General features: G+C 39.5%; 1 protein-coding gene and 1 long non-coding RNA gene across 10 annotated transcripts; one reads left to right on the top strand and one right to left on the bottom strand.

Annotated features, from left to right (window-relative positions):
* Nucleotides 1-1,026: 1,026 nt before the first annotated feature.
* LOC141370997 (uncharacterized) lies at nt 1,027-2,631 on the bottom strand. Its single transcript, XR_012375577.1, has 2 exons — nt 1,466-2,631; nt 1,027-1,199 (listed from the first exon to the last, which is right to left on the bottom strand). It is a non-coding gene; the product is annotated as an uncharacterized lncRNA (long non-coding RNA).
* SMARCE1 (SWI/SNF related BAF chromatin remodeling complex subunit E1) lies at nt 2,612-23,354 on the top strand. 9 transcript variants are annotated; one of them, XM_073883897.1, is made up of 12 exons: nt 2,697-2,751; nt 3,921-4,018; nt 4,738-4,789; nt 4,960-5,003; nt 7,977-8,144; nt 13,051-13,131; nt 14,025-14,156; nt 14,418-14,589; nt 18,055-18,227; nt 18,761-18,862; nt 19,711-19,964; nt 21,914-22,062. In XM_073883897.1, exons 3-12 carry the CDS (start codon nt 4,783-4,785, stop codon nt 21,927-21,929), a joined length of 1,149 nt encoding a protein of 382 aa, XP_073739998.1. In that variant the 5' UTR covers nt 2,697-2,751; nt 3,921-4,018; nt 4,738-4,782; the 3' UTR covers nt 21,930-22,062. The 9 variants fall into 9 exon arrangements, with proteins under 9 accessions (XP_073739993.1, XP_073739995.1, XP_073740000.1 ...); XM_073883891.1 differs by having other exon boundaries at nt 2,701-2,751; nt 19,711-19,918; nt 21,914-23,354; XM_073883893.1 differs by lacking the exon at nt 4,960-5,003 and adding an exon at nt 12,537-12,613 and having other exon boundaries at nt 2,702-2,751; nt 7,977-8,081; nt 19,711-19,918; nt 21,914-23,353.
* Nucleotides 23,355-27,737: the final 4,383 nt, after the last annotated feature.

The raw sequence follows: 27,737 nt of genomic DNA, 5'->3' as shown, positions 1-27,737 counted from the left end.
TTAGGTGGTGATGGGAGTTATAGAAAAAAATGAAGCACAGACCATGGAGAGAGCTGGAAAATGAGCTGCAATTCTACATAGGTCTGAGAAGACCCACTGAGAAGACACTTAAGTAAAGACCAGGAGGTAGGAAAGTGTATCAATGTCACTGCTCCACTCAGATCCCCTCCTTTCTTTTTCCACCATTTTTGTGCCACCCCTTTCTCACTACAGGGTAACATCCAGCACCTGCCGAGGACTGCCTGGAGATGACAAAATGGAGCATGTGCCCCAGCACTGCACTTGCCCAGTCCCCCACCATAACCCCAAGTGCAGCTTAGAAACCAGGCCAGAGATGCTGGACGATACCAGAAAAAGAAGGTACTGGGATCCTTGCTGAGACTTCCATGTATCTTACATTAATCTTTTATATGTCTCAGATGCTTTTATATTAAAAAGTCAGTTTCGAGTACTTGACCCTTGAACAACACGGGTTTGAACTGTGTGTGTCCACTTACATGTGGATTTTTTTTTCCACTAAATACAATGGAAAATTTTTTTGAGATTTGCAACGATTTGAAAAAAAGCTTGCAGAGGAACTGCATAGCCTAGAAATGCCAAAAAATTTTAAGACAGAGTTAGGTATTACTGTAAGAACACAGTATAAAATACATATAAGGTACAAAATATGTGTTAACTGACCACTTACGTCATCAGTAAGGCTTCCAATCAAAAGTATACTATTAGTAGGTAAGTTTGGGGGGCATCACAAGTTATAGCTGGATTTTCAACTACTTCCCTTGCTCAAGGCCAACTGTACATTAACTCAAGTACCACTCAGACTATTATCCTTTGATGACCTCTCTCTGTCTTCCCTTTCAATTTCACTAACCTCTATTTATGAGTATGAAAATATTGGAAGCAGAATTAGACAAAATTTCACTTATGCCTGGCTTTGCAGACTTCTGGAGATGCCCTGGTCCCTGACCGCACACCCAAAAGCACCTAAGAGCAGCCCAAGAATTCAGTCACTAAATGTCAACAGTGTTTTTATTTTTAAGATTTTTTATTTATTTACTTGACAGAGAGAGACACAGAGAGAGTGGGAACACAAGCAGGGGGAGTGGGAGAGGGAGAAGCAGGCTTCCCGCTGAGCAGGGAGCCCGATGCGGGGCTCTGTCCCAAGACCCTGGGACCATGACCTGAGCCGAAGGCCGACGCTTAAGGACTGAGCCATCCAGATGCCCCTCAACGGTGTTTTTTTTTGTTTGTTTGTTTGTTTTTTTAAAGTAACGGGGGTTTTTTGTTTTTTTTTTTAAAGATTCTTTTTTTTTTATTTATTTATTTGAGAGAGAGAGAATGAGAGATAGAGAGCACAAGAGGGAAGAGGGTCAGAGGGAGAAGCAGACTCCCCGTCAAGCAGGGAGCCCGATGTGGGACTCGATCCTGGGACTCCGGGATCATGACCTGAGCCGAAGGCAGTCACTCAACCAACTGAGCCATCCAGATGCCCCTCAACGGTGTTTTTAATTACAGATCCTTCACCCTTCACAGCGGCCCACCATGGGCCAGGTGTTTATGTATCCAAGGAAGCGGGTAGTAACTGGTAAACCAACGTACTCACGATTTAGTGGAAAGAACCCTGGACTAGACCAGAAAGCTGCCTCAGTACACATTTATTGAGCATCTAGCAATGATTCAAGCCCTAAGCAGGGACTGGCAATAGAAAGATGATCAATGCAGATAACTGAACCTTTGCTTTCAAGGCCCACGTAATGCGCTGGAGATAACAAACGCAGTCCAATACAATGGATTGGGTATAGGGTACAATAAAGTTACCAAAGAACCGTGGGAGTTCAGAGGAAGGACTATGGGGGGCGAGGGGGGGAGTTCCAGGAGGGCACCACAGTGAGAATCTGAGCAGGATCCGGAAGGACAGATGAGCTTAAGCTGAAAGTGGGGATGAGCCAAGGCAGCGCTGGGCAGAGACTAGTGGCACCCCTCGCGCTGCAAAGGCGCACAACCTTGGCCCAGAGGATTTGCATCTCTGGGCCCCGGCTCAGAAACCTGGCAATTACACCACATGCGTGGTTGGAAAAACTGAAAAGGTCCGTGTTGCTTTTGGTCAAGGTTTAATGCCTGGCCGTTAAGGCAGGAAGCCCCGCGAGGCGCGCGTGGGAACGGAAACTCCGCGAACCCAGTCGTCCTCGCCTCCATCCTCAGCTTGCTGAAGTATATACTCTTGCTCCGAGAGAAAGAGCAAGGAAGAACCCGGAAAAACCACCACCACCACCACCACCACCACCCGCGGGCGCCGCGGGAGCCTGGCTGGCGCGGCCGCAGTGGTTCCGGGCCTCTCTACCCGGAGAGACCCCGCCGTCTTCAGGCCCCGCGTGTGGAAGCCGAGGCCAGCGCTCCCCGCCACGCCACCTGCAGCCGCTCCGGCTCCGCGCGGCGGCCGACCGGGCCTCTCCCGCCGCCGGGCCCCTCCGCCCACTTCGCCGTGACGAATCGGCGCCCGGCCTGGAGAGGGCCCACACGCGGGGGGTTCTGAAGATCGTCTGGGGCCTGAAAAAAATCCCTGACCGGACGAAGCATCATCGCGTCCTCACCTGGAGGTTTATTTTTTTTAAAAAGAGTCTGGTGAGGCCTGGAAAGCAATTAAGAAGAGTGTGGAAAGTGCGAGTACGGACGCTCCGGACGCGAGGGGCGGGGCGTGCGCGGGACAAAGGGAAACGAGGCCGGAGCTGCGGGCGCTTTTTCTGCCCGCGGGTGAGTGCTTCCGACTGGGCCCGAGCGCGTCGGGAGGGTGGAGAGTCGCGGTGGCCCGGCTTGGCTGGACCTCGAGTTCCTGGGGGCTGCTGGGGTTCAGGCTGGGCCGTGGGCCCGGAGCTGGGGGCCGGTTGCGGCCTCCTTGAGGCCTAGCGGAGCGGGGTTCGGGAGGGAGTCCCCTCCGGGGCCCCTCCCCGGCGGCAAGATTTGCCCCTTCCACTCACCCCGCGAAATTGGTCGAGGCACCTATGCATTCCCCTCTTCGGTGGAGTTGTTAGTGAAGTGCATTCTCCACAACAACCTAAAGGAAACGACCTCGGGGAAGCCTTTGGGGCAAGCCAAGCCCGTGGTGCATCCCCCCAGGAAGGTGGTTTCCCCTTGGTTCGGCAGCGACCGAGGACTCACGGTGTGGCTTCGAGTAGAGAGCGGAAGCTCTGAAACAGTTTGGCCTGGGTTTGAAACCCAGCTCTGGCACTTCCTGGCTGTGTGGCTTTAGACAAGTTACTTAAACTCGCCGAGGCTCCCATTTTTCATGTGTAAAGTAGGGTATCAATACATATCTCGTAGGGTAGTTGTGACCATGAACCGAGATAAGTGATAAGCCTGCCCCCGTATAAAGTGTTCAACGAATACCTAGTATTTTATGCCAGACACCAGGGGTGGATCCAGTGGCAGACAAACGTACAAGCCCACTCTTAGAATTTATCGTAGCAGACGAGAGCAGTAATTTTAAGGTATTAACAATAAAGTGTGATGTACCAGGGAGCTTTGGCACTTATTGTCAGGGCTCCCCACAGCAAGGCCTACTTGTTGTTGACACCCCCCCCCCCCCCCCCCGCAATGTGAGCAGGAAGGAGATCTGCACCAGAGTCCATGGTTTGTGCCCCTTCCTTACGGAAAGGGAGAGACCCAGGTTGGGCCATTGAAAAAAATATTTATTCCCACACAGTCTTCTGACTCCTTACGCTCCAGGGAATTGCCTTAAAATGTAGAATAGAAGCAAAAGCTTCTTTTCCACATGCTTGCTTCACATAATGTGTGATGAAAGTACTCCAGTAGTCATAGAAGTTATTTGCTCTTTTTCTAAAATGTTTGTCTCTTTGTACGCATTGTGTGTGATGTATATTGATGTAAGAAACAAGCTGACACCTTTATGTTCTTGTTCCAAGCTGGTAATACTAAGACAAAATGTAAGAATTGAGCTAGGTGCTGGGACTACAATAATGAATGAGATGGCCTCTGTTCTACAGTTTAGCCATATTAACAGGTATAATACAATATAATGAACAATATTATAGATTTATGTGAATTGGATAGGAGTACAGAGGAGGAAGCACTTCGTTCTCCCCAAGTAATTTATCACGAAATCTCCATTGAGGAGATATATTTTGAAATGGGCTGCGAAGGGTTAATAAGTTTTTCAGGTAGACCTCAAAAGTTATTCCCAGGATATATAAAGCTATTTACCACTATAAGAGAATGTAAAGCTCATTATCAACCAGTTACCTTTTGCACTGCCTCCAGAAATAAAATGCTGCCTTGTTTTAATAGAAGTTGTTATTCTAAGAGGAAGGTAGAGCTGCTGTTGATCAGTGAGCTGTTAGTATCTGGTAGGCGCCTTTGGGGTGGGCCCTGATAATACATCACATTCTATGCTCAGTCATTATATTTTTATCAGTTTGATTAAATGTTTACATGGCATTAGCAGAATGTTTTCCATGCAGGAGGTGGCAAGAAAAAACTAGAAAGTACACGTCTAATATTACTTTTAATATCCCCAGTAATTGGTTTTAGTTGTTTAATTCTGATGAACCAAATGACCTATAGGATTTAGTAAAATATGCAAAGGATATGATTACTAGAAGATAGTGTAATTTTACTAAGAAATACCAATTAAACTACCCTATTCTTTAGGAAAACATCTCTTATGCTTGCTGAGTTTTGATTCTCTTTTTTTTTTCTTTTTTTTTCTTTTTTTTATTTTAGTGTCTCAGATTCATTCTTAAGGAACTGAGAACTTAATCTTCCAAAATGTCAAGTAAGTTTCATTTTTTATATTTATCTATTGATAAGAGACTAATGCCCTAGCAAATGGGAATTCCAAAATACTCTCATTTTTTTTTCTTCAAAACAGGACCATTGGTAGTTTTGTTGCATAGTATTATATCTCAGTTGTTTACAAGAAGTTATTTATTTTCTTTCAAACAGAAAGACCATCTTATGCCCCACCTCCCACCCCAGCTCCTGCAACAGTAAGTTTTAATTTTCTTGTTAATGTAATAGCCAAGTCTGGCCTTGATACAAAAACCCAGATGTCTTCCAGTGACAGTCACTCAATCATCACAGCAACAGGATGAAAAATTCAGCCAAAAAAACAGCACTTCCTACTAAATAAAATAACTCTTTGCATCTTACCTTGAACTACCCCCAACATTTAAAGAAACATATTGCTGAAATTCCAACCTCCTATGCTCAGTTCTTTTTTTTTAATGGGAAATAAATGATAAGTTTAACACCTCTTTCTAGATAATCTCTATCAAGAGTCTTAAAAGTTGATACTGAGTGAATGCTCATTCTGGCATTTGTTATTATTTTTAAACCTAACCTTCAACTGGTTACACTTTTCTGTCCTTGTTTATATATAACTTTCATATTAAATCAAACAATAAAGCTTCCAGTTCTATAATAACACTCATTGTAAATTTTTATTTTTCAAGCTGTTTAAGTAAGGATTTCATTATCTGTGGGTCAGATCCTGCCTATTGAATATGTTTCCAAGTTTCTAAATAATACTTGTGAACTAGGTTTTTCACCCAGCAAGTTCTGGCCCAGCTTGGACAGCATGTAAAATAATCGTCCAATCCACAAAACAGATATAACAGGAACTGTTCAGGCCTTACTGAAACGGATTCCTTGTTGTTTTGGGTTTTTTTTTTTTTTTTAAAAAAAAAAAAAACACACTGTTAACATTGACCATAGCTTACAAAAGCAGTTCTTTAACAGCTGTTAGCCCTCCTTCCTGACCCCTTACCCCTAAATTGCAGGCTAGCCTACTAATTAGGTCCTTGTGTAATTTTTTTCTCCACTAGATGACTGCTCTTTTACTTACTAACCCTCAGATGTATGCTTTAGTTCTATTTAGCAACAGTTTGTTTCTCCTTAGTAAGATACTTCTTAAAAGAGATACTGTATCTCATGTTCTCATTTCAATTTATGTAATATACAGTTTCTAAAGTTACTTCCCGTAGATCTTAAAGTCCTGTGTTTGGTTTGTTTTCTTTCTTAAATCAAAGAACATCTCTTAGGACCATCTCCTTGGCACTCTGCTAGTGGCTATACAGGTGGAATTGAACAATTGAGATTCCTGACCTCAAAGAGCTAACCATGTACTTCAGTTTTGGAAATGGTACAACTGTAATGTTTTAGTTTTGATTTTTTTTTTATTCCCTTAATTTTCTTACATTATTGCCTCATAATGTTGAACAGTGATTCTCATTCTTTATGCAACCTTTGAAGATGTCGTTTTGACGTACATACTGCCTCTGACAGTGTATAATCTCTGGAAGACAGACTTGATTTTTTTGGGATAATAAAAATAGCTCAAAAACCAAGTGTCCCCCTTATGACTTCTCAGATATAGAGAGGGATTTTTTTTTTTTGGCCTTTCTTTAATCCTATTTCTGTACTATTGTAATTTCACATTGACACATAAAATACAGAAGACTAGGGATTAGGACAGCCAACAGAATGGATATTAAATGAATTATCCTCCTTCCTTTTTTTTTTTTCCATTACTTCTACCATCACCACCACCACCACCACCACCACCACCACCACCACCACCACCACCACCACCACCCAGATGTACCACTCCAAGTAATATACACTTCTCTTGTGCCTTTGATACTTCATCTGTGTTTTGCCTACTTAAATATGCCTAATTTGCGTCTTTCATAACTATACAGACTAGAACTGATCAATTCTCTTCTCCTAAAGAGTTTCAAATGTAATATCTGCTTGAATATCTTTCTTTTGGACACTAAGGATATGTGCAGCGGCATGTTTTAGAAAATTGTGCTTATAACAGCCACAGCTTGGTTGGGATGTGTTAAGTGTATTTTACATTCTACAATTGAGGACTAATACTGTTAATTGCATGTTAAAATTAAATTAGTTGTTTTGATTGAGTTTCATTAGGTAAAATACCCTACTTTTGGCTTCTCTTTGCTACATCCTTTTTATGCATTATACCTTGATTCTCATGAACATTGGTTCTCATTGTATTAACCATGGGGGCACTGCTATATAAGAGCCCATTTGTGATTACATCAACACATAATTCACAAAACCCAAAAATTCCATTGCTGCAGTGAGCAGCTGTGTTTTGAAAGGGTCAGAGCTATAAAGAAACTAGATGGAAAAAGAAAGTTCAAGTCTGTCAACTAGAAAAGTAGTTCACATTAAAACTAAATGCAGAAAGTGTTCATGATTGACCTATGGAAGATGGATCAAAGAAGAGATGGAAGAGAAAGCCTAAAAAAAAGAGTGACTGGGTTTAAAAAATCAGATAGCACCCCCAAATGAAATCCATGCATTTCTTACAAGTCTTTGTTTTGAAATCATGTATGTGACACCCATTGAATCCCACATATGTTCTTTTCTACTGACAACTCTGGCTTCCTGATTTGAGTATCTTTTCATTTCTCACATTATATAGAATGATTTAAAATTCTCTCTGAAAATGATCCATTTCTTGTTTTTATTTGTTTCTAATAGATAAATACATTGGCGGCATCTACATAACTGTCAAGTAAATCACGTTTTGTTTTGCATGTAAAGCGTTTCAGACTTCTAGTTTATCACATTTCAGGCCTTCCTATCTCAGACATCTATTGCTAAGTTGTTAGATCATATTATTGACCATAAAGTAATCCGGAGTGTTTGAGACACTTCAGTTCATTGCTTATTCTGAAAAAACAAGCACAGACACACTGACAACAAACATGCCTGGCCCCCTGCAAAGAGAAAGAAAGGGAAGAAAGAAAAAAAAAAAACCACTTGCAGACTGGTTTCTCAATGAAAGAAAAAGAACAATTACAACACATCATTGCTTGTTTAAATTCAGGTTGCTTTTGCATGCCATATGCAGATCATTTTTCATTTCTGTGTTTTCCTCGTTTGAGCTCATTTCTCATTCGTGTTTTTGTCTCATTTGTTTCCATCAGCAAATGCCCAGCACACCAGGGTTTGTGGGATACAATCCATACAGTCATCTCGCCTACAACAACTACAGGCTGGGAGGGAACCCGGGCACCAACAGCCGGGTCACGGTAGGAGAATCAACTATTACAGCATCCGGCAAACAACTGGATTTGACCAGAAATGCCTCCAGAGTTAGGTCCTTTTGAATCATCAGCACAGCCATTTAAAAAAATTTTTTTTTAACCTGGCTTTTTGACTATTTTAAACATTCGTTGTACGATCTTACACTGGGAAAAAAAAAAAAAAAGAGTGAGATCTGGATATGTATGTAGAAGAAAAGAAGAATCCATTCTGTTTGGTGGTTGGTAGAGCTAAAGCCCTGGGCACTTACTGCTTATACTATATGTAGATCAACCCAAAATTTCTTATGGTTAAAATACCCTTTTTGAGATAAAGAGTATCTTTCATTTAAGGTAATTGGCATCAGGCTCAAGAACTTAGTTTCTTAATAAAAGCCCAGCTTATGGACCTGGGCTTTTTTCGGCTGGCCTACCAGTTTGAACTGCTACACTAATTATTTGTCTTTTGGATTTAATAGTTGACTTTCTGAGATTCATTTCTCTCCAGTTAAAAAAGGTTTAATGTAACTTCAAAGGATTGCAGAATGCAAGTTGAATGAAATTAATTTGACATGCCAAACTAGATACCTACAACTAAAAGTGCATTTATAATCTATAGGACAAGGGGTATGATTTCTGAAACTGAGGATGTTTCATTTAAATGATCAACCTAAGATACCCAAAACTGGGTGATATACTTCAGATTTTTATTTTAGAATCATCTTAAACTGTATTCAGGGAAGCTTAAATAGCAAAGAAATAAATTTAAAAATGATTTACCAGAAATAAATAAAAATAAATCCAAAAGCCAAATACCTACATACATTGGAATGTGGCATTGGTGAGAATTTATACAACCCAGAATGGCTGTTTTAATACTTGGTTTTTGTTTGCTGTATTCATAAATAATTCATAAATAATTAATGTGACTTCAAAAGAGCCCTCTCACCCTGTAGTCAAGCTAGAGCAAAAAGCTTGTAACTATCAAACTATATGTCTATCTTGGTAAGCATATTGCTTAGCTTGATAGGTTTTGTTTGTCTAAATTTTTCATTGTTTCTGCATAATTTGTATTTCATAAGCATATCAAGTTTTATGTGCCATGCATATTTCATGGTATTTGAAAAGAATTTTGACAAAGTGTGTGTATGTATGCATTTCACAATGCATACAATTTTTATGTACATCGGTACGTGTTTTTCCCTGGCCTAAATGTGTTTCACAAGTATAATGGGTGGCAAGGTTATCCAGTGATAAAGAACATTTTAATTTAAACAAGGAGCAGAATCAATTTTGGATCATTCATGTTAATGCAGAAAATTATTCATGAGGAGTGAACAAGAGAATGATTATATTTTAATAGCTCTATACAGTCAGCTCTTGATTATCTACATTAATGGAATAGAAATGGTGATAACTGTATTATTAGAATCATTTGTATTTCAGTTTGTATAAGCATTTTGTTCCTAACTTGGATGTATCTGTTGGAATTCTCTGTTAATAGAGATCATTCAGTAGGAAAAGGAAAGGTCACCCACTGTCTCAGGGCCAGAGTCAATTATCTGTTTCTCCTCATTCCCTTTTGGGAATGTTCAAACCCAGCATTTGGAGTGGGCACTGGCTTAGGGGTAGATCAGTACAGGAGGGTTGTTGGGTGTGGAAAATTTGGTGTTTTGGTTCTTTGTGGTGGTTTTCTTGGTATTATTGTCCTCTCAAGCCCCAGATTGAGGTGTAATCAAACTGCTGTCTAGACTTAACCCGAAGGGGCCTAGAAACTGAAGGCTTTTAGCCTCTGTTAATCCAGCTCCTTCAACCTTTAGTTCACCGAATTTGCTAAGAAAATTAGTTATACCTAAAGTTTTACGCAACTTTTTTTTATGTATCTAACTTAAGCTTTGTTAGGACTTAATGGGTATGATTTTGACCATTATAAAAGTGTTTTATTTTAAGATGACCCCAATGATGTGTTACTTTTTTTTTCCTTTTGGCTCCTATTTCGTATTATTGTTTATAAATAGCCTTAAGTCAGTGGTTTGAAAGAATGGGTCTGTTACACCCTATCAAGTAGCTTCCAGTAGGCTCTATAGAACATCTGGTTTCCCTCATGACTCGAGTACACTTGAATAGTTTTGAGACTTTATACAGCGTGGTGAAACCTTTTGGAGTGCCTGCGATAGCTATGAGATGGAATTCATTCCTAGTCAGTCCTTTCCGATGGTGGTTAACATTTTCTTAAGTACAGGTATGAAAACAGTTTGAGACAAAACGTTAAAAATGGCTTATTTCTGTGCTGTAATGGAAATTCCATTCTAGAAGAAAACTCTACCAGAGAAAGCAGAAAATTAGAAGAAACAAGAACAATATCTTTTGAGTGGCCAAAATAAATTTCACAAAATCATGATCTTTATTCATAGGCGAGTCCCAGGAATTACTCTTACATAAGCACAGTTTTAACTTAGCTAAGCATAGTTACTTACACTCCCTCCAACTCATTGCCAGTTAGAAGCGGAAAATTGTAAAGAGGGACAGTCACTGCTAGCGGTAGCTTTCCTGATAGAAACAAGGAAAGAAACTGCTAAGAAAGGAAACATTCCCTCCAAAGGCATAACCACTGGGCCGTTTAGGAAAGGGACCAGCAGCTCTCATTCCTCAAGCGCGAGGAGTACAGGAAGCAGGGGTTGTTTCTGATGGACTCATCAAAATAAGGTTAAAGTGTTTTCAGTGCAAACTGCCTTTTTTTTTTTTTTTTTGGTAAGGAGTAATGTTTAAGACGTTGTAGAAAGATGTCTGCTGAGATGGTAAATAAATTGGGGATGTTTAGTGATTATGAATCTTTAGTGTCCTGAAAACCAGCTAGAATTTAACTTTGTGGTTATTGTTTTGGGTTTTATTTTGTTTGTATTTATAAATTGACTAGTCAATGAAATACAGCCTCATTTCATTCAAATAATGAAAATATAGCCTCAGTATGTAGACAATTTGGGTACTTTGCTTTGGAAGAAAGGAGGAGGAATAAGCAAATCCATTAATGTTATCAAATGTGGTTCTTTGAAAAGTAGTCAGCATATATTACTATGATTTGTTTTTGAAGTGTTTTAATTCAATGTATTTAAACATAAACATTTTAGAGTTCTTTATCTCTTTAAAGAAAATTTGTTAGTGGTGATTGTAATTGAACAACTTCAGTTATTGGCACAATTCCAACTTATTTGTAACCCACTTCATGGAATTCTGAAGGTTTGTGTTGGATATAAGTTGGAAATGCTTTCTAATAACTTTACACAGGAAAAACCAGACCTTTGTGTATCTTGCTCTGAACAATGATGTAAGCTTAACCCTCCTTGAAGGAGCTGCGGACCTTGAGACAGATCTTCCTCTTATTGGCTGTTCATACCATTGCTGTTGACAGTGTCTATCCCTTGTGGCTTATCTCACTCCGTTGCCCAATGCTGGCTAAAAAAACAAAACAGGGTCTGCATGGGCACCAGCATGAGGTATGGTATGAATGTATGGGAGGAGTGGAAAGAAGAGTGGAAATACTGTTTCAAAGGTGATACGCTTTCTAACAATTTCACGTATGAAGAAGCAGAGTTACTGAAAGTATGTAGGGATGGAGGAGGACCCTCGTCATAGGAGGAGGAAGCATTGTTTGAAAGCAGTGGAATGGGGCAGACACACTAATCTCTGAGCCCTTGGATAAAAAATAAGGTTATAATTGGTGTCCCAACCCAGAAAGGAGGCATTTGTCCAGGGTTTTATCACAGCAGCAACTGAAGGGCAAGGGAACAAAATATCTCTTAGTCTCCTTATAAGGATTTGCCAGTCCCTGTCTTTTGATAGAGTGAAGCCAGCACTTCTTCCCCCTAGCCTGGCAAGAAGAACCAATATCCATTGTCTCCTAGAAGTTGGGGAGAAATAAATGTGATTCAGCCATGATTAATTTATTCTGGGTCCTTGTAAAATGTAGTCATATATGTTAAGATGAAGCTAAGCTCAAAAGTAGGCACTCATGGATTGGAGTTATCTGGGGTGCCCACTAGACGCTATCTGGTATCTCTTATCTAGATATTAGCCCATAGAAAGAAACAGTCTCTCATCTTTTTCTTTACCTTTTTTCCCCTCTCTATCCTGCTTTTTTTTTTAACCTTTTTAAGAAATACTTTTAGTCTTTCCTCCTTTTGTTTTCATTTTTCTTTCTCTGCGCAAAACCAAAAATTTTTAATCAATATAAGGCCTCAAAAATAATCTAACTGGGCCCTGTGTCTGCCATTTCTCTGTCCTTGGTAAACTTGTTCACTCCTACATTATTATTAGGACTAAGGACAAAAAAGGCATGACTTTAGTTTATACTTTTTGATCCCCTTTATAGAAAGCCACTAGATATGGACCTAGAGCCTTAAGAAAAATAAAATCTCTAGTCCTGATAAAGGAAATAAGGTTTTTTGTTTTCTGTTTTGAACCTAGAAGGTAGTTTTTGGGCGCAGTGCGTTCCTGAAATAGTGCAAGTAGATACAAGGTCCCTCGCAGACAGTGTGAGAGTGGTAAGTGCTGAAGGAGCCCAGACTCAGGCAGATAATCAAGTGTTGACTGTATGTGTAATGGTAAATTAAGCACAATAAAAGGGTGCTAGGTTATGTCCTAAACTTGAGACATGTGACATGTAACCATATATTTTCGATGTATGGATTATTACATAATACTTTATTTGTTCTTACAGCCAGGTTGTCAAAGCAGTATCAGAAAACTGCTAAGTAAAATATTTTAAAATTATGTGCCTAAAGTCATTTTCTTTATTTTCTTTTGATGTGAACATTTCTGAATTTGCAGTGGTAGCTATTTTCAGTGGAGAAAATATAAGAATCTTGTATCCATGGACGAGTAGAAGAAAGGCGCATTAGAATTTTTTAAGGGACTCTCTTTTCATTTTGCTGGTGAACTACTTGCAATTGAATAATGAATGTATTTAACTCTTTTGTAGGCATCCTCTGGTATTACGATTCCAAAACCCCCAAAGCCACCAGATAAGCCGCTGATGCCCTACATGAGGTACAGCAGAAAGGTAGGTGCTGGAGGCCAGAGGGAGTAAGGACTTTCTTTGCTGCTTTGCTCTACATCCTTAGATTTCGTAATGGCTTAGCCAGCATTTCTGTGCATAGAGGAAAGGATAAGGAATTGCAGTTTTTAAAGAACTTAGTTCTGATTTTAGAATTCCGGAACTAAAATCCAGCAAGAGGAACATGATTAAATAAATGGCTTAAATCCATAGGACAGTGATACGTAGCCCTTTGGAGAAATTCAGTGACATGAGAAAAATGTGAAGTGAGAAAAGGCATATAGGACTACATGTATTAGGATCTTATTTTTTATAAAAACAATAGTAACAGTAGGTTAGTTTGAAGAAAAAAAAGGCCTAGAAGGCAGTGGTTATCTCTACACAGTAAGCTTATGGTAATTTTCATTTTCTTCATACTTCTTAAATTTTCCCTCGTGGTTTGGTTTAGTGATGAACCTGTATTCTCTTAAAGTAACAAATAGAGCCAATATCTTTATTAATAGCAAGAGCATTTAGCTATTTTCACCACTATTTAGAAATTTTTGGTCACGATTATTATACATGTATTTGATGATATGGTCTGTTGTGTTATGCAGATTAACCACTTTCCTTCTAAATTCTCTGAACTTTTAGAGAGACAGAGACTATGTTACTGGGTTAGCTCATCTTAACTGTCAACACTGATTGGAGATGTCTTGAGATCTGCCATGGATTAATCCAGCAGAGGAAATGAGATTGGCCAGCTATTGATAATTGTTGCAGTGGGCTGATGAGAACATAGGGATTTGATACTATTCCTTCTGCTTTTGTTTATGTTTAAAAATTTGTATATTAAAAAGTATTTTTAAAGGTCTGTATTTTTAGGCATCCATACTGAAATTTCATGTTTCCTTTTTAAGGTCTGGGACCAAGTAAAAGCTTCCAACCCTGACCTAAAGTTGTGGGAGATTGGCAAGATTATTGGTGGCATGTGGCGAGATCTCACTGATGAAGAAAAACAAGAATATTTAAATGAATACGAAGCAGAAAAGGTAGAATGGGGACCACAGTGGGATGGAGACAATATAAAATGCATAAACATTTGCTTGTTTTTTATTAAAGAAACAAAAGATCTAATGAGCTGAGGCTGTACTGTTTCTGTGTGCTGGCTCAAGTCACTTAATTTCTCTACACTTCAGCTTCCTTGTCTGTAGAAAGAAGATAATTACATCTTTTGATATTCAAATGAGATAAAGATATTTGTATAACCTGCAATATGTTAATTATAAAACTGAAAAACATTTGAATTTCAGATAGAGTACAATGAATCTATGAAGGCCTATCATAATTCCCCCGCATACCTTGCTTACATAAATGCAAAAAGTCGTGCAGAAGCTGCTTTAGAGGAAGAAAGTCGACAGAGACAGTCTCGCATGGAGAAAGGAGAACCGTACATGAGCATTCAGCCTGCTGAAGATCCAGACGGTAAAAAAAATGGGGTTTTGTTTAATGCGTTCTCTGAGAACTAAAGTACGATCAGTCTCTTAAGTTTATTTCCTATCCTAAATGGAAAACAAAACATATTTAAGTGCCATTTTAATATTTTGATTAATTATCTTAAGATCTGTATATGAATTTCCCATAAGAAAATGATATATCCTTATTAGTGCAGAGATAGCAAAAACTATTTATGGTTTATGAGAATATACTCAGAATGTAGGAAAGGTTTTTGAGTCACAATCAGAATTTTGCCTCAACTACTTTTAAAAAGCTAAATGCCTTCTAGTTACATCCTGTTTTCCTATTGGTTCCTTAAACTTGCTGAATTAAAGGCTCTTAAGAGAGAAAGTTAATGAGTGGGTAGAAGCATTATGGAATTGTTTCCCAGTTAATTCAGAAATCCAACGTAGCTCATGATAACACATGAGGATGCACACATGCACACTTTATACATACATACAAATAGGGGAGGTTCCTGATTGGCATCCACGACTAGTTTGCAGGTGTACAGATTACACGCCTCGTCTCCACAGCCAGGCAGGGTCTAAAGCTGTAAGGAACCTCAGAGCTAGCCCCCTGCTTCGGGGAGCGTACTCCTCCATGAACCACACCTGCCTTACAGGTAACATTTTCTCATGTGCTGCTATGATGTGGAAAAGGCTAGAAGCTCTAGCTACAAGCAACAAAAACATCAAGAAAATAATTAAGGATCCCATTTCAGAGTAGGGATAACAAAGAGGAGGCTTGTAAGAACTTTAATGGAGAGAGGAAGCAATAATGCCACCTAAAAACATGAATAAACATACACCCAAAAGGAGAGGGGGAAAAAATGTTTTTAAAAAGAATGGACTGGGATATTGACAAATATTCTCATAAATATAGAATAGAATAATATAAATAACAGAATAGAATATGGAATAGAAACCATACCGAGTGTTAAACAGAATCAGCGGTGCTAGGGACACGCTAGCAAACGCAGGCCAAAATTATTCATATTGGATGATTAATGCAAGAAAAACATGTAGAACTAACAAATAGAAGAAGATCCAATCTACAAATAATTGGAAGGATGAGGGATCAGTAGAAGAGTATAAACAAAGACTAGCAACATGGAAGCCACAAGTAGATGCAGTTAAAGTTTTCTTTAGGTGAAAGGTGACAGTGTGAACATTGAGCAGGACTTTAGAGATTCACTCAGGAACAGTCTTCAAAAGAAGATCCTCCTCTCTGTTCCTCAGACTTTGGCCCGTTGCGTCGTATGTTTAAGATAGGAACTTAAAGCTGCTGGTAAGAAAGGACAGGTGAAAATGAAGATGCCAGGATAAGAGTGACTTCTGGACTTTACGCCCCAGAACTGAGTAGAAAAAGGAAAGTTTGCGAGGTGGGGATGAGCGTCAGTCCATGAGAAGGGCAGCCCCCTGTGAGCGCAGTAGCTACCAGCTGCTATTCTAGAGAAGGCATATGCAGTTTCCACACAAAACAGTGAAAGGTTTTTTAAATGGCATTTTAGAGAATGAGGTAAAGAACGGGTGAATTAGAAAAGAACTAGAAAATATAAGCCCACCCCCAAAAAGTAACAACTTTTTTTTTTTTAAGATTTTATTTATTTATTTGAGAGAGAAAGAGAGATAGCACGAGAGGGAGGAGGGTCAGAGGGAGAGGCAGACACCCTGCTGAGCAGGGAGCCCGATGCGGGGCTCGATCCCAGGACTCCAGGATCATGACCTGAGCTGAAGGCAGTCGCTTAACCAACTGAGCCACCCAGGCGCCCAAAGTCAGACAACTCTTAAGTGTAAGGGAAGACAAGCCCAGATTGCTAAGACTTGATTTCCCCTACCAGTGGTCAACACTGGAGCCATATAAATGAAAGAAGAAAGCAAAAAACAAAAAAGCATATATAGTTTAGATAGAGGTAACGTGAATATACCATGTATAATCTCAAGTGTGAATATGAAAAACTTCCTTAAAAAAATAGGAAGGTCGCAGAATTTTTTTTAATGGTATCCTATATTCCAGTAATTTTAATTTCAGAAGTATATGTCCTAAAGAAATTACTTGAGACAAAAAATAATTTGCACAACAGTTTGTAGCTATGGCGTTTTTGATGATGAGCATTTTGGGAACTACTTAATTACCAAATAATAAGGGAGGTGCTAAACTGTGACATAGCAGTATAATTTGGGCCTCTAGCAAAGTTTCCTAAACTGTGGTCCCTCCACATCTGGTGGGACACTAAGATGATTAGGTGGTTCGGAGAGAAACTTTTATTTTTATTTTTTTAAGATTTTTTTATTTATTTGAGAGAGCAAGAGAGAACACCAGTGGGGGGGAGGAGCAGAGGGAGAGGGAGAAGTAGACCCCCCCACTGAGCAAGGAGCCCAATGTGGGAGTTGATCCCAGGACCCCAGGATCTTGACCTGAGCCAAAGGCAGATGCTTAACCAACTGAGCCACCCGGGCACCCAAACTTTTATTTTAATGAGTATTGCTTAAGAGGAAGCTTTTTTTTTTTTTTAAAGTGAGTTAATTTAAGTAACTATATTAAACAAATGATAGTATGGATTGTTAGCAAATATGTCCAAAACTGTGGAGGTAATAGAGCAAAGGTGGAGGTCAAGGAAACACTGTTGCGTGGCTGTTCAAAATAACCATATAAACCAGATCCATGCTATATGTGTATGAACTTGAGTGAATGAAAACAACATAATATCTTTACACACTGACAACTATGTACGTGTATAGATTGACAAAAATTAAAAGTAAAATTTGGTAGTAAACATTCTTTTCCTATAAAACTACCTTAGGGCTTTAATGTTTTTTTTAATCAAATAAAATGTATATGGTGGTCTGGGACACAGTATTGCTAGAGATAATGTTTTCTCTGCAGTCGGTATTTTCATTACTTTGGTATTAAAGTAATACAGTGACAAAGACACTGCCCAATTCCTGTGCTGTCATCAGGTATAAATGCCTTAAATTACTACCAAGAGAGTGAACCATTCAGCAGCATTGCAGTCTTTCTGTAACATGCAGCCTTCCCGTTGATGGATTTCCAGACCAGAAGACACATGGTTTTCTCATTGGTGTTTCAGCCAAGTCCGTCTCAGACATATATCATCACTTAAAGATTTCATGAGAATAACCAGTACCCTGGCCAATGAACACATTATGTCCTCCCCATGGTTTTTATCAGTCAACTGCCCCAGTGACCCCATGATGTCCTTAAGGCCTCCTTGGGTTTTTGTTTTAAAGATTTTATTTATTTATTTGAGAGAGAGAGAGCATGGGGGCGGGGGGACAGAGGGAGAAGCAGACTCCTCGCTGAGCAGGAAAGGGCCCCCTTGTTAGACCAGTGAGGGCCACGGCTTCCTGGTGTTTAGGTGTTAATATTGTTAGTCTCTCCTGTTTATGTTACTGGTGACTTCATTTCCAGACATCTTGTTTATTCCAGATTATGATGATGGCTTTTCAATGAAGCATACAGCCACTGCCCGTTTCCAGAGAAACCACCGCCTCATCAGTGAAATCCTTAGTGAGAGTGTGGTGCCAGACGTCCGTTCAGTTGTCACAACAGCTAGAATGCAGGTCCTCAAACGACAGGTCCAGTCCTTAATGGTTCATCAGGTAAAGTCACAAAGCATTTGTTATAATAAATTGGGCCTATGTCACAGAGCCCCAGTGCATGATTCTATACCATGTATCAGTGTTCAAGCTGAATATTTCTGTGTTCAGTCTAACCTGTTCCTGATTCAGGGAAGAGGCTTGAAGAAGTGGAGGTTTCCCAGAGATTTAATAAGTTTGTCATTAAAACTGTAATACAGACTCTTGTGATGTGAAGTTTGTGCATTAAGAATTTTAAGACATCTTCTCAACCTTTACTACTTAACTAAATATTTTTTTCTGAAGAAATTGCTCAGGCCTGAAACATATTCTTTAACATACACTTGTTAATTGTAGTTACTCCTCTATGCTGCATTTTATGTTTTTAAAATCTTAGCTAGACACATTGTGCAATAAATGATTTAATTTAAAAATTCAGAACCTTTGTCATGCTGTGAGAAAGCATGGATCATTAAAAAATGAGACGTACTTTCTGTTTGACATTGCTTTCAAGAAAATAATTCAGTAATACTAAAGCCTGATCATATGTCTTTCAGCGAAAACTAGAAGCTGAACTTCTTCAAATAGAGGAGCGACACCAGGAAAAGAAGAGGAAATTCCTGGAAAGCACAGATTCATTTAACAATGAACTTAAAAGGGTATCAATTTAATGTGTTCACTGTACTTTTTATCACCGTGACTGTTACTTCTTTCTCATTCCTTTCTCCAAAATATGTTTTTATTGAATGTTGTTCACTTTGAAACAGTGAACTTTGCTCTGATGGTAAGGTCTTTGCTTTATGAAATTATTCCCATTTTCTGGAAAAATTTCAGTAGGTTTAAGATACCATATAGTGGGGCGCCTGGGTGGCTGAGTCATTAAGCGTCTGCCTTCGGCTCGGGTCATGATCTCAGGGTCCTGGGATCGAGCCCTGCATCGGGCTCCCTGCTCGGTGGGGAGCCTGCTTCTCCCTCTCCCTCTGCCCCTGCTTGTGTTCCCTCTCTCGCTGTCTCTCTGTCAGATAAATAAATGGAATCTTAAAAAAAAAAAAAAAAGATATCAGATAGTATCCACACATGTACTAGGCCTGTAGACCCTAGAATCCCTGGGTGTTTTAATTTAAACTCATGCAGTCATGAGTTTCCATTTTATTGAGATGTATTCATTAAATGTAGCTTATAGTATACACTTTGTATTAAAACAAGTAAATCTCGTGTTTGGTAGCTTGAAATAGGCACTGGAAGCCTTCTGTATAAATCCAGTGCTTTCAGCATTGCCTCACCACCCATTCCGCAGCGCTTGGTGTTACGTGGCTACTGGAGCAACTTTCTTTTCCTGTAGACACGGGAGTTTCAGAGAAGACCTAGAACCACGTTGTTTTTTCCCTCCCCCATATATGTATATAGTTCATAGCCAAGAAAACCCACTTTTGAAATAATTTCTCTGGTTCAAAGATCGTAAGAAAAGAACATTACTAAGAGAGTTTTCTTCCTTTCTGACTACTAGTTGTGCGGTTTGAAAGTAGAAGTGGATATGGAAAAAATTGCCGCTGAAATTGCACAGGCAGAGGAACAGGCTCGAAAAAGGCAGGAGGAAAGAGAGAAAGAAGCCGCAGAGCAAGCCGAACGCAGTCAGAGCAGCATGGTTCCTGAGGAAGAGCAAGCGGCTAGTAAGAGCGAGGAGAAGAAGGACGAGAGCCTCCCGATGGAGACAGGTACCCTGCCTGTTCACCGCAGAGTCAGCGTCAGCGGCGAGTCTCTGTATGATCTACACGTTTCCTTCCAAATCCCAGCCTCTGTAGTAGATTCACATAAAATGTTGATGTCCATACAAAACAGCAGTGGGGCATTGGTCTTCAGTGTGGCTATTTGAGGTCTTGGTTATCTGTCCGATTGAGTCATGTCATTTTCCAGGTTAGGCATATAAAGTATAATGATAGGAATGGTTGAGGATACTGGCCCTGGAGTCAGACAGATCTGGCTCTAATACTCTTTCACCACTTGCTAGCCTATGACTGCATAAATTACTTAATCTGTTTCCTCACTTGTAGATACTCTAGTACCGGCCTCTGAGAGTGAGTTCCGGAGGACAAATAAGGAAATGTACATAAAAAAACTTACGGTTTTGACGTGGTTTTGGCGCTGAAGTGTTTTAACCTTTATTGCTAAATGTAGTATGTGGTTGTTGCTTTTAGGATCAAGCATCTCTGGTGTCCTAGGACAGGGTTGGGCAAGTAAAACCTGCAAGCCAAATCCTGTCCTGCCACCTGTTTTTGTAAATAAAGTTTTGTTGGAACACAGCCTTACCTGTGTGTTGACGTATTATCTGTGGCTGCTTTGGGGCTACCACAGTATAGTTGAGTCGTTGCAGAGATGCCACAAAACCCAAAATATTTACTATCTAGTCTTTATGGAAAAGGTTTGTTGACCCTATCCAAGAGAAGTTCTTATTTCTAAGCATACTGGTTTTCCCGATTAAAAGCATTCCTCAAGGCACAGAGTAACATGGAAAACTTTCATAAAATACCGATTAAATTGATTACTTGAAATTTTGAGATCACCTTACCTTCTGGCACTATTTTGACCCTGCCCAGTGCCCTATGTAAACAGGAGTAAGTTAAAAGTGTTACAGGAAATATAGCCAAAGGCTCCCTGGACCATCACTGCAAGAAGGGGGAGGGACAGTAGTTGTACTTGGCATTCAACTGACAACTTCTGATTTGACATCAGGAAAATATTTAATTGAATATAGATTGCTTTACCAGATGTTACTACAAAATTTAATTCAGATTAGCATTTCAGATAGTCAGATTTTAAGTTTCATTATCTGACCCTTTTTCTGTTTTGTGTGAACATATTTTTTATCTTAACAAATTTGGAGCATGAGTACATTTTTGTGGTTAAAGCAAGAGCTTGAGAATTAGGGTATGGAGTATGATTCTTTGCTCATTTTGCAACTAGACAGAACACTCTGTCCTTTGCCTCTGTTCTCTCATTTAGTAGAGCATGCCTATGGGTCTTTACTCAGATTTTATGCATTTAGCTGAAGTTGAAAAAACAAAATTGAGACTATTAGAGCGAAAACCTCATGCTCTTATTAATTTCTTACAGAAAACAGCCCAGCATGACATTTAACAAAGTACCTAAAATACCGCCCTCATATCATTTCCATACCTGCTTTCTCACTAATTAAATCCAAAGCACAGAACAGCATTGTCCAATAGAAATAAAATGTAAGTCACTGTGTAATTGTAAATTTTCTAACATTTTTTAAGTAAAGCAGAACAAATGAATTAGTATTAGTAACATATTTATTTATTTAACCCAGTATATCTTAAACAGTATCTCAACATGTAATCAGCATTTTTAAGTATTAATTTTTTACATTTTTTTCATACTGTCTTCAAAATCTGCTGTGTGTTTTATACCTGTAGCAATCTAAATTTAGAAGCTAAATTTTCATCAGAAATACTTGATCTGTATTTAGCTTTTGTAAATTTACAGCTAAGAAGTAGATCTTCAGACCAATTCATGAATTGTTTCCAAGGTGCTAACAGTTCCTCAGTCACGCTGGCTCGTCCCAGTGCTTAATGTCACCCGCGGTGCGTGGGCTGTTGTGAGGGACAGCATGGCTCGAGACAGTCAGCATAATTAGAATAAACTTGTGAACTTGTGTCTTGGAACTGACAGTGACACATGTGTGATTACAGAGGAGACACACCTTGAAGAAGCGACGGAAAGCCAACAGAATGGTGAAGAAGGCACGTCTACTCCTGAGGACAAGGAGAGCGGGCAGGAGGGGGTGGACAGTATGGCTGAGGAGGGGACCAGTGACAGTAACACCGGCTCCGAGAGCAACAGTGCCACAGTGGAGGAGCCACCCACAGACCCCACACCGGAAGACGAGAAGAAAGAATAAATGTTGCCTTGTTTTATGTGTTCTAAATACTTTTTTAAATGAAAAAAAAATGTTTTTTGAGTTTTAATGGTGTTATGTGGTTTGTGTATTAATATCTTTCTTGTCCATATCGCACCACCAAAGGCTTTTAGACCATTTAGCATCACAAGCTAAATGGCACAGTCCCCTTTCTTAAGCCTTTGTGAAGATGTTCTTTTCTTTGGATCTTATTCCTAGCCCTCAACTCCTGAAAGCCTCAGAATTTAAATTAATTGAGAAAACGCCCACCTCTTTTAGAGAGTTATCCTTTGATGCTGCACAATTTACTCTTACAAATGCCTTCCTACAGCTCACTGGGGTGCTTACCAAAGCCATAGCTTTAAACCTCCCAGTCCCCATCAACAGCTTCCCAAAAGTCCCCTTTCCTGTATACTTCCACAAAGAGTAGTTTCTTGAAAACGTAATCATGTGTGAGTATGTATTTGTTCATTTACCCTTTTTTATTTTTAATCAGTGTCGGATACCAAGAGTTGTGTTAAGGATTGACTACAACTAAGCTTGGATCGTATTGATCCAGAAATAAGTCTCCATCGTTCAAGTAGTTACCAGCTAATGAAGTAGGCATTAAAATGAACATGGCACATACACATTATGTATACTGCTTTTTGTTGTAATTCATATTGGGTGTGTTCTGATAAATTCATCCTTACTGTACAGAAAAAGAAAGTTACTTTTTTACCAAGTTTTCCAAAGACAGAATAGGTCACAAAGCTTAAGGAATTGAATATTCTTGCAGTGGACTAGACAACTTCAAAACGATGAGCCCATTCCGGGAGGAAAACAGCTGGGAATTCGGTTCGTCCATGTGAAATTTTCTTCAATAATCAAAACTCAAAACCTCAAGGCTCAGGATCCCATAGGTCAGAGCCTACCTTTTTGATAAACTCTTAGTAAAGTCTTGGAGACTAGAAGCAAGATAGTTTGTGACACGTGTGCTTCCCAAAAACTAGAATAGATTTTTATTAAATAGTGGTATATCTGATGGTATATGTTTCTTAAAGGTCCAAATGTAATAAATAAGTGGAAAAAAGTGTCTCTGTGTTTTTATCACTATTTTTATGCAAAGCAAGTGTATCCTTTCGTTACTGTAATGCAGTGACAGCAGGGAGTGGGCCCCCACAGCCATTACAAACTTGCGTCCTCAGGGCCCTTGGCTCACCCAACAATGTCTGTAAACTACGGTATTAAGTTCATTTGTACAAGAGGTTTGTGACAATCAGTTTCCTTATAGTCATGTCACATGTAAAGGTTGGCCTTTGACTCCAACAAAAGTAAAAGGAAATACGTTTCTACATTTAAATTACCTTTGAAAAAATGCGTAAGTAAATAAACATAAGTCCTCCGCTTACATGCAGAAAACTTCACACGGGCATGACTTAATTTACAGTGACTTTTTTATGATTCACTGCTGTTGAACTTGAGCTGACAGCACACAGTGACTATGGCTGACTGCACTTGTTCAGAACCCTGAAAATGAGAGGAGGAAAGCAAGCTTGAGACGGTGGAAACAACCCTCCATCTCTGTTTCTAAACAGCACATGGGATCTTTCTCCTGTTTGTGAGTTGAACTAACAGTTCAGTTTCTAGGTGTCAGACGCTGTAGGGCTAAGGACTTTCACCAGCTGCCCAACGAATCGGATAGCTTCGTTGGTGCATTCCCTCTGTCAAAACGGGGCGGAGAAGTGGTTAAATACAAGTGTGGAAAGAGTACAGAGCAAGACCGGGTCATTTACCGCGGTATTGAAGTCCCTAAGATGATGGAAGTGGCACCTTTGCCGGTTTGGAGAGGGCACTGGAAAACAAGCACATCTCTGCTCAGCCTGCCCACAGCATGCTAGGGCAATTGACTGGAGAATGAATTTAATCAGATGTGATTTGACCGCTTTTAACCGCAGGGCAGGGAAGATTGAATTAAAATTCCCCCGTGTCAGAGTGATCTGTTGCAGAAATCACCAACGTTGGAGGTGTTTCTTAGTTTCTTTGAGAATGTGGGATATAATTGAGGTCTTTGATTTTTTTTTTTCTTTCCATATCCCCATAGGCATTGGGCAAGTCACTTAAACTCGGAGCGTGTTTCAACTGTAAAATAGATGGAACTGCTTGGCCTCAGTGCCCTTACTGCTCCAAAAAGCCATGATTTTTAGTGCATTTATTTTGAGTATGAATGCAAAGAATTTAAGGGCTTATATTTTCATGCATTTTTAACAAAAAAAAAAAAAAAACGGAAGGGGGAAATCCCCCACAGTCTGCTGGTTTTCTCACAAAGAGTTTCAAATTTCCTATCTTTCACTGTCAACAAGCATGAATTTTTAAAAGGCTCTGCTGTAGTACATGAATATTATTCTGAAAAAAAACAGAACTTGGAGAGAAAAGAGCTTTTAACACGGTATGAATGTCCTATGGAAAAGATAAAACACTCAGTTCGGTATATTTGAAAAGAGAATCTGACATTTAACTAAGTCGCTCTACATTTTTTAGTTTTTGTCCTTCACATTTAGATACCAGTTTGGGGTTTCAGACAGTTGGTGCTGACAGTGTGAAACTCATTGCTTGCAGTTAAATTGAAGCTTTGGTTTCTCATGTGAACAGACAAGGAAGCTGGGATTATTCTTTGTTAAATCCTCATTTCATGAATAGATCTCTACCCCCAAGCACTACCACACACGGGCTCCCCACCTGGTTTCAGCGTGCGCAGGAGTTGTATCTTGTTTCTCACCACTGGGCAAACCTTGCTGGAACAATTGGCTTCTTAATGGTTTGCACACTAGAGGGCTTAACGTCTTTGCAAATGAAAAATCTGCTGTGCAATAACAAGTCAAAAGGAACTCGGAGCCTTTTTAGAAGAAATCGTGCTGAATTATAATTTGGCTTACTGTGATAATATTTCTTTGATCAGTATGTGAAGGAAAATTCTGAGTTTAGTAGAAAACGATATCCAAATGTATTGGAAATTATAAAACTGTTCATAAATATCTTTAGTATTAGGTTGAACTATATGAAATTGCCAGTGTACGTTTTTGTCTACAAAATGACAAGTTCACCTGGTTCAACCTAATAATTCTGCATTTTAGAGTCCAAGTGTAAGCTCTTAATAGCAGCTTTCTGAGTGTAAAGTGATGGAACTTTTGATTTACCAGACTGATCTACATACCTCTCTAATAATTACAGCATATTGCTAAACAAAGCCCTGATTAAAATGTAAATCCCCAACTATCAACTATTTAACCACCTGATTTTGAAAATACATTGCAGGAAATAGTTAAACCAGCAGGCTTATGTTCACATGTTTTCTCATTTAGCACCAAAAAGGTTCTTATAATTTTTTTGCATAATTTTTTATTTTTTTATTTTATTTTTTTAAGATATTATTTATTTGACAGAGAGAGAGAAAGTACAAACAGGGGAAGCAGCAGGCAGAGGCAGAGGGAGAAGCAGGCTCTCTGCTGAGCAGGGAGCCCGATGTGGGACTCGATCCCAGGACCCCAGGATCATGACCCGAGCCGAAGGCAGACGCTTAACGGTCTGAGCCACCCAGGCGCCCCGGCATAATTTTTTTAATCAAAAAAGTGTTGTGTGGGGAAGGGAAATTCCCAAATGATTTAATTGCTTTTTCCATAAAACTGAGACAATTGAAGATAATGGTTTCCTATGATAAGCCATTTGAAAGGAAAGAAAGGCTACCTCAGATTCCTTGACACCCAAGAGTGGCAAAAACCTTAGGTCCCATCCGGTCCATGTCTCCTAGGGGTGTCACGTGCTGCTAACATAAACACCTCTAGGCTTGGGGAGCCCATCCTCTCTGAAGACAGCTCATTCCTTGTTTAGTTGAAGTATTTCTCCTCATTGAGCTAAAATCTACCTTCCTGTCAACCCCCTGGTCCTGCTTCTATACCTTGAAATCAAATAGAATAAATGTAATCCTCTCCCAAATAAAAGACCTTCAAACATCTAAAAATCTAAAATAAGAAATGTTGTTCTTTGATGACCTTCAGGTCCTGTCCAGCAGAAAATGTTTGTAACTATAGTATGGATGCAAACTCCATAAAGTGAGTGTTGATTAATAGTTTCATATGGAGCAAAATGGGGAGCAAGTGGGTTCAATTCACTAACACAGTACTTCTCAAAACTCAGTCATTTGCATGCATTGCCACGATTTCTACTATTTCTAGGTACCACCTGTACTATTACTGCTTAACAGCTTTCTCTAAATCAACTTACTTATTCCACTTGAATCATTCATTTTAAAAGGAAACTTGATATCAGCATAAATGTGAAACAATGGTCTTTTGTCATAAAAAGAAAATACTCTTTTTTTAAAAAAGATTTTATTTATTTATTTGAGATAGAGAGAGCATGGCAGGGAAGGCGGGCAGTGGGAGAGGGAGAAGCAGGCTCCGCACTGAGCAGGGAGCCTGACTCGGGGCTCCATCCCAGGACCCTGGGATCATGACCTGAGCTGAAGGCAGACGCTTAACTGGCTGAGCCACCCAGGCGCCCCAAAAAGAAAAGACTCTTAAATACAGATATTTTACTGGTGATGTTTATACTTAAATAAGTACAATTCTAAAGAACGTTATTTAGAAGATCTGCACATTATCCAAAATCATCTGAAGGATCCCACAGAGTAGTCTGGATAAAGGTCTTTGGGGAAAGCTGCAATAAAAGAAAAGTCTATTTCCTGCTACCTGGAGGTTCAGGAACCTTGTCTTCTTAGAAACAATCCCTGAATCAACAGCAGTTTGTAACTCAAGGACAAATTAGTGAAAGCTGACCTGTGATCACCTCATATTAAAAGCCAACATTTTTGAGCACTTACTACATGCCCATGTGCTTTTCATAGCTTTGAGTCTTATTTCTAATTTCCTAAAGTTAATATTAGAGTAGATCACTTTACCAATATAATCTGTATTTATAATCTTGGGCTGAAGTTAACGCTTACAAACCACTTTTTTGGAGAAAAAAAAATAGGCTCAGTCTATAGCCCAAGGTACTAAGATGATACAGAGATTACATGTGTGTCCTAGGATTTCATCACTGTGGATCAATAATCTGAAAGACTTAAGGACAAAAGAACCTACTTGGAGATCAGTGTTCTACTGGGAGATATACATGTAAAAATTATTCCCTTTTGAATCCTTATCTCCTTTCCTTCAGAGTTCTCCATACCACCAAAAAAAGAAAAATGCACAGATTTAAAACAAATGACTTCTAAACTTCAATGATAGAGTTATCATGCTGCATGGAGAACTGCCCCCATGTCTGACAGGGTGTGTTATGTTTGCATTTTACCCCTGTTGTGGTTTCCTGTCAGTCTGTGAGCTTTGGGGAAGCTTTTACAAGACCTGAGTCTCAGAAATTTCAGGAAGTACCAATATCAGACGGCTGTCATGCACAGTTACTTACTCTCTAAACTTTATCCACCTCTTCCTGTGTGTGCACTTTGGATGGGTCTTCCTCCTCCTCAAAAAACATTCCACAATATCCTGGGACATTAGCTTTCAAATCAAATGTCAGTCATGGTCCAGGTGGACGATTCTCCAAATTAACGGGCATCAGAATTTCCCCAGAGCGGCTGC

The sequence above is a fragment of the Callorhinus ursinus genome, unplaced genomic scaffold (genome assembly GCF_003265705.2).
Source record: "Callorhinus ursinus isolate GAN/ISIS: 27379988/994484 unplaced genomic scaffold, GSC_fseal_2.0 scaffold52, whole genome shotgun sequence".
NCBI lineage: Eukaryota > Metazoa > Chordata > Mammalia > Carnivora > Otariidae > Callorhinus > Callorhinus ursinus.
This window is presented reverse-complemented; position numbering and strand designations above follow the sequence as displayed.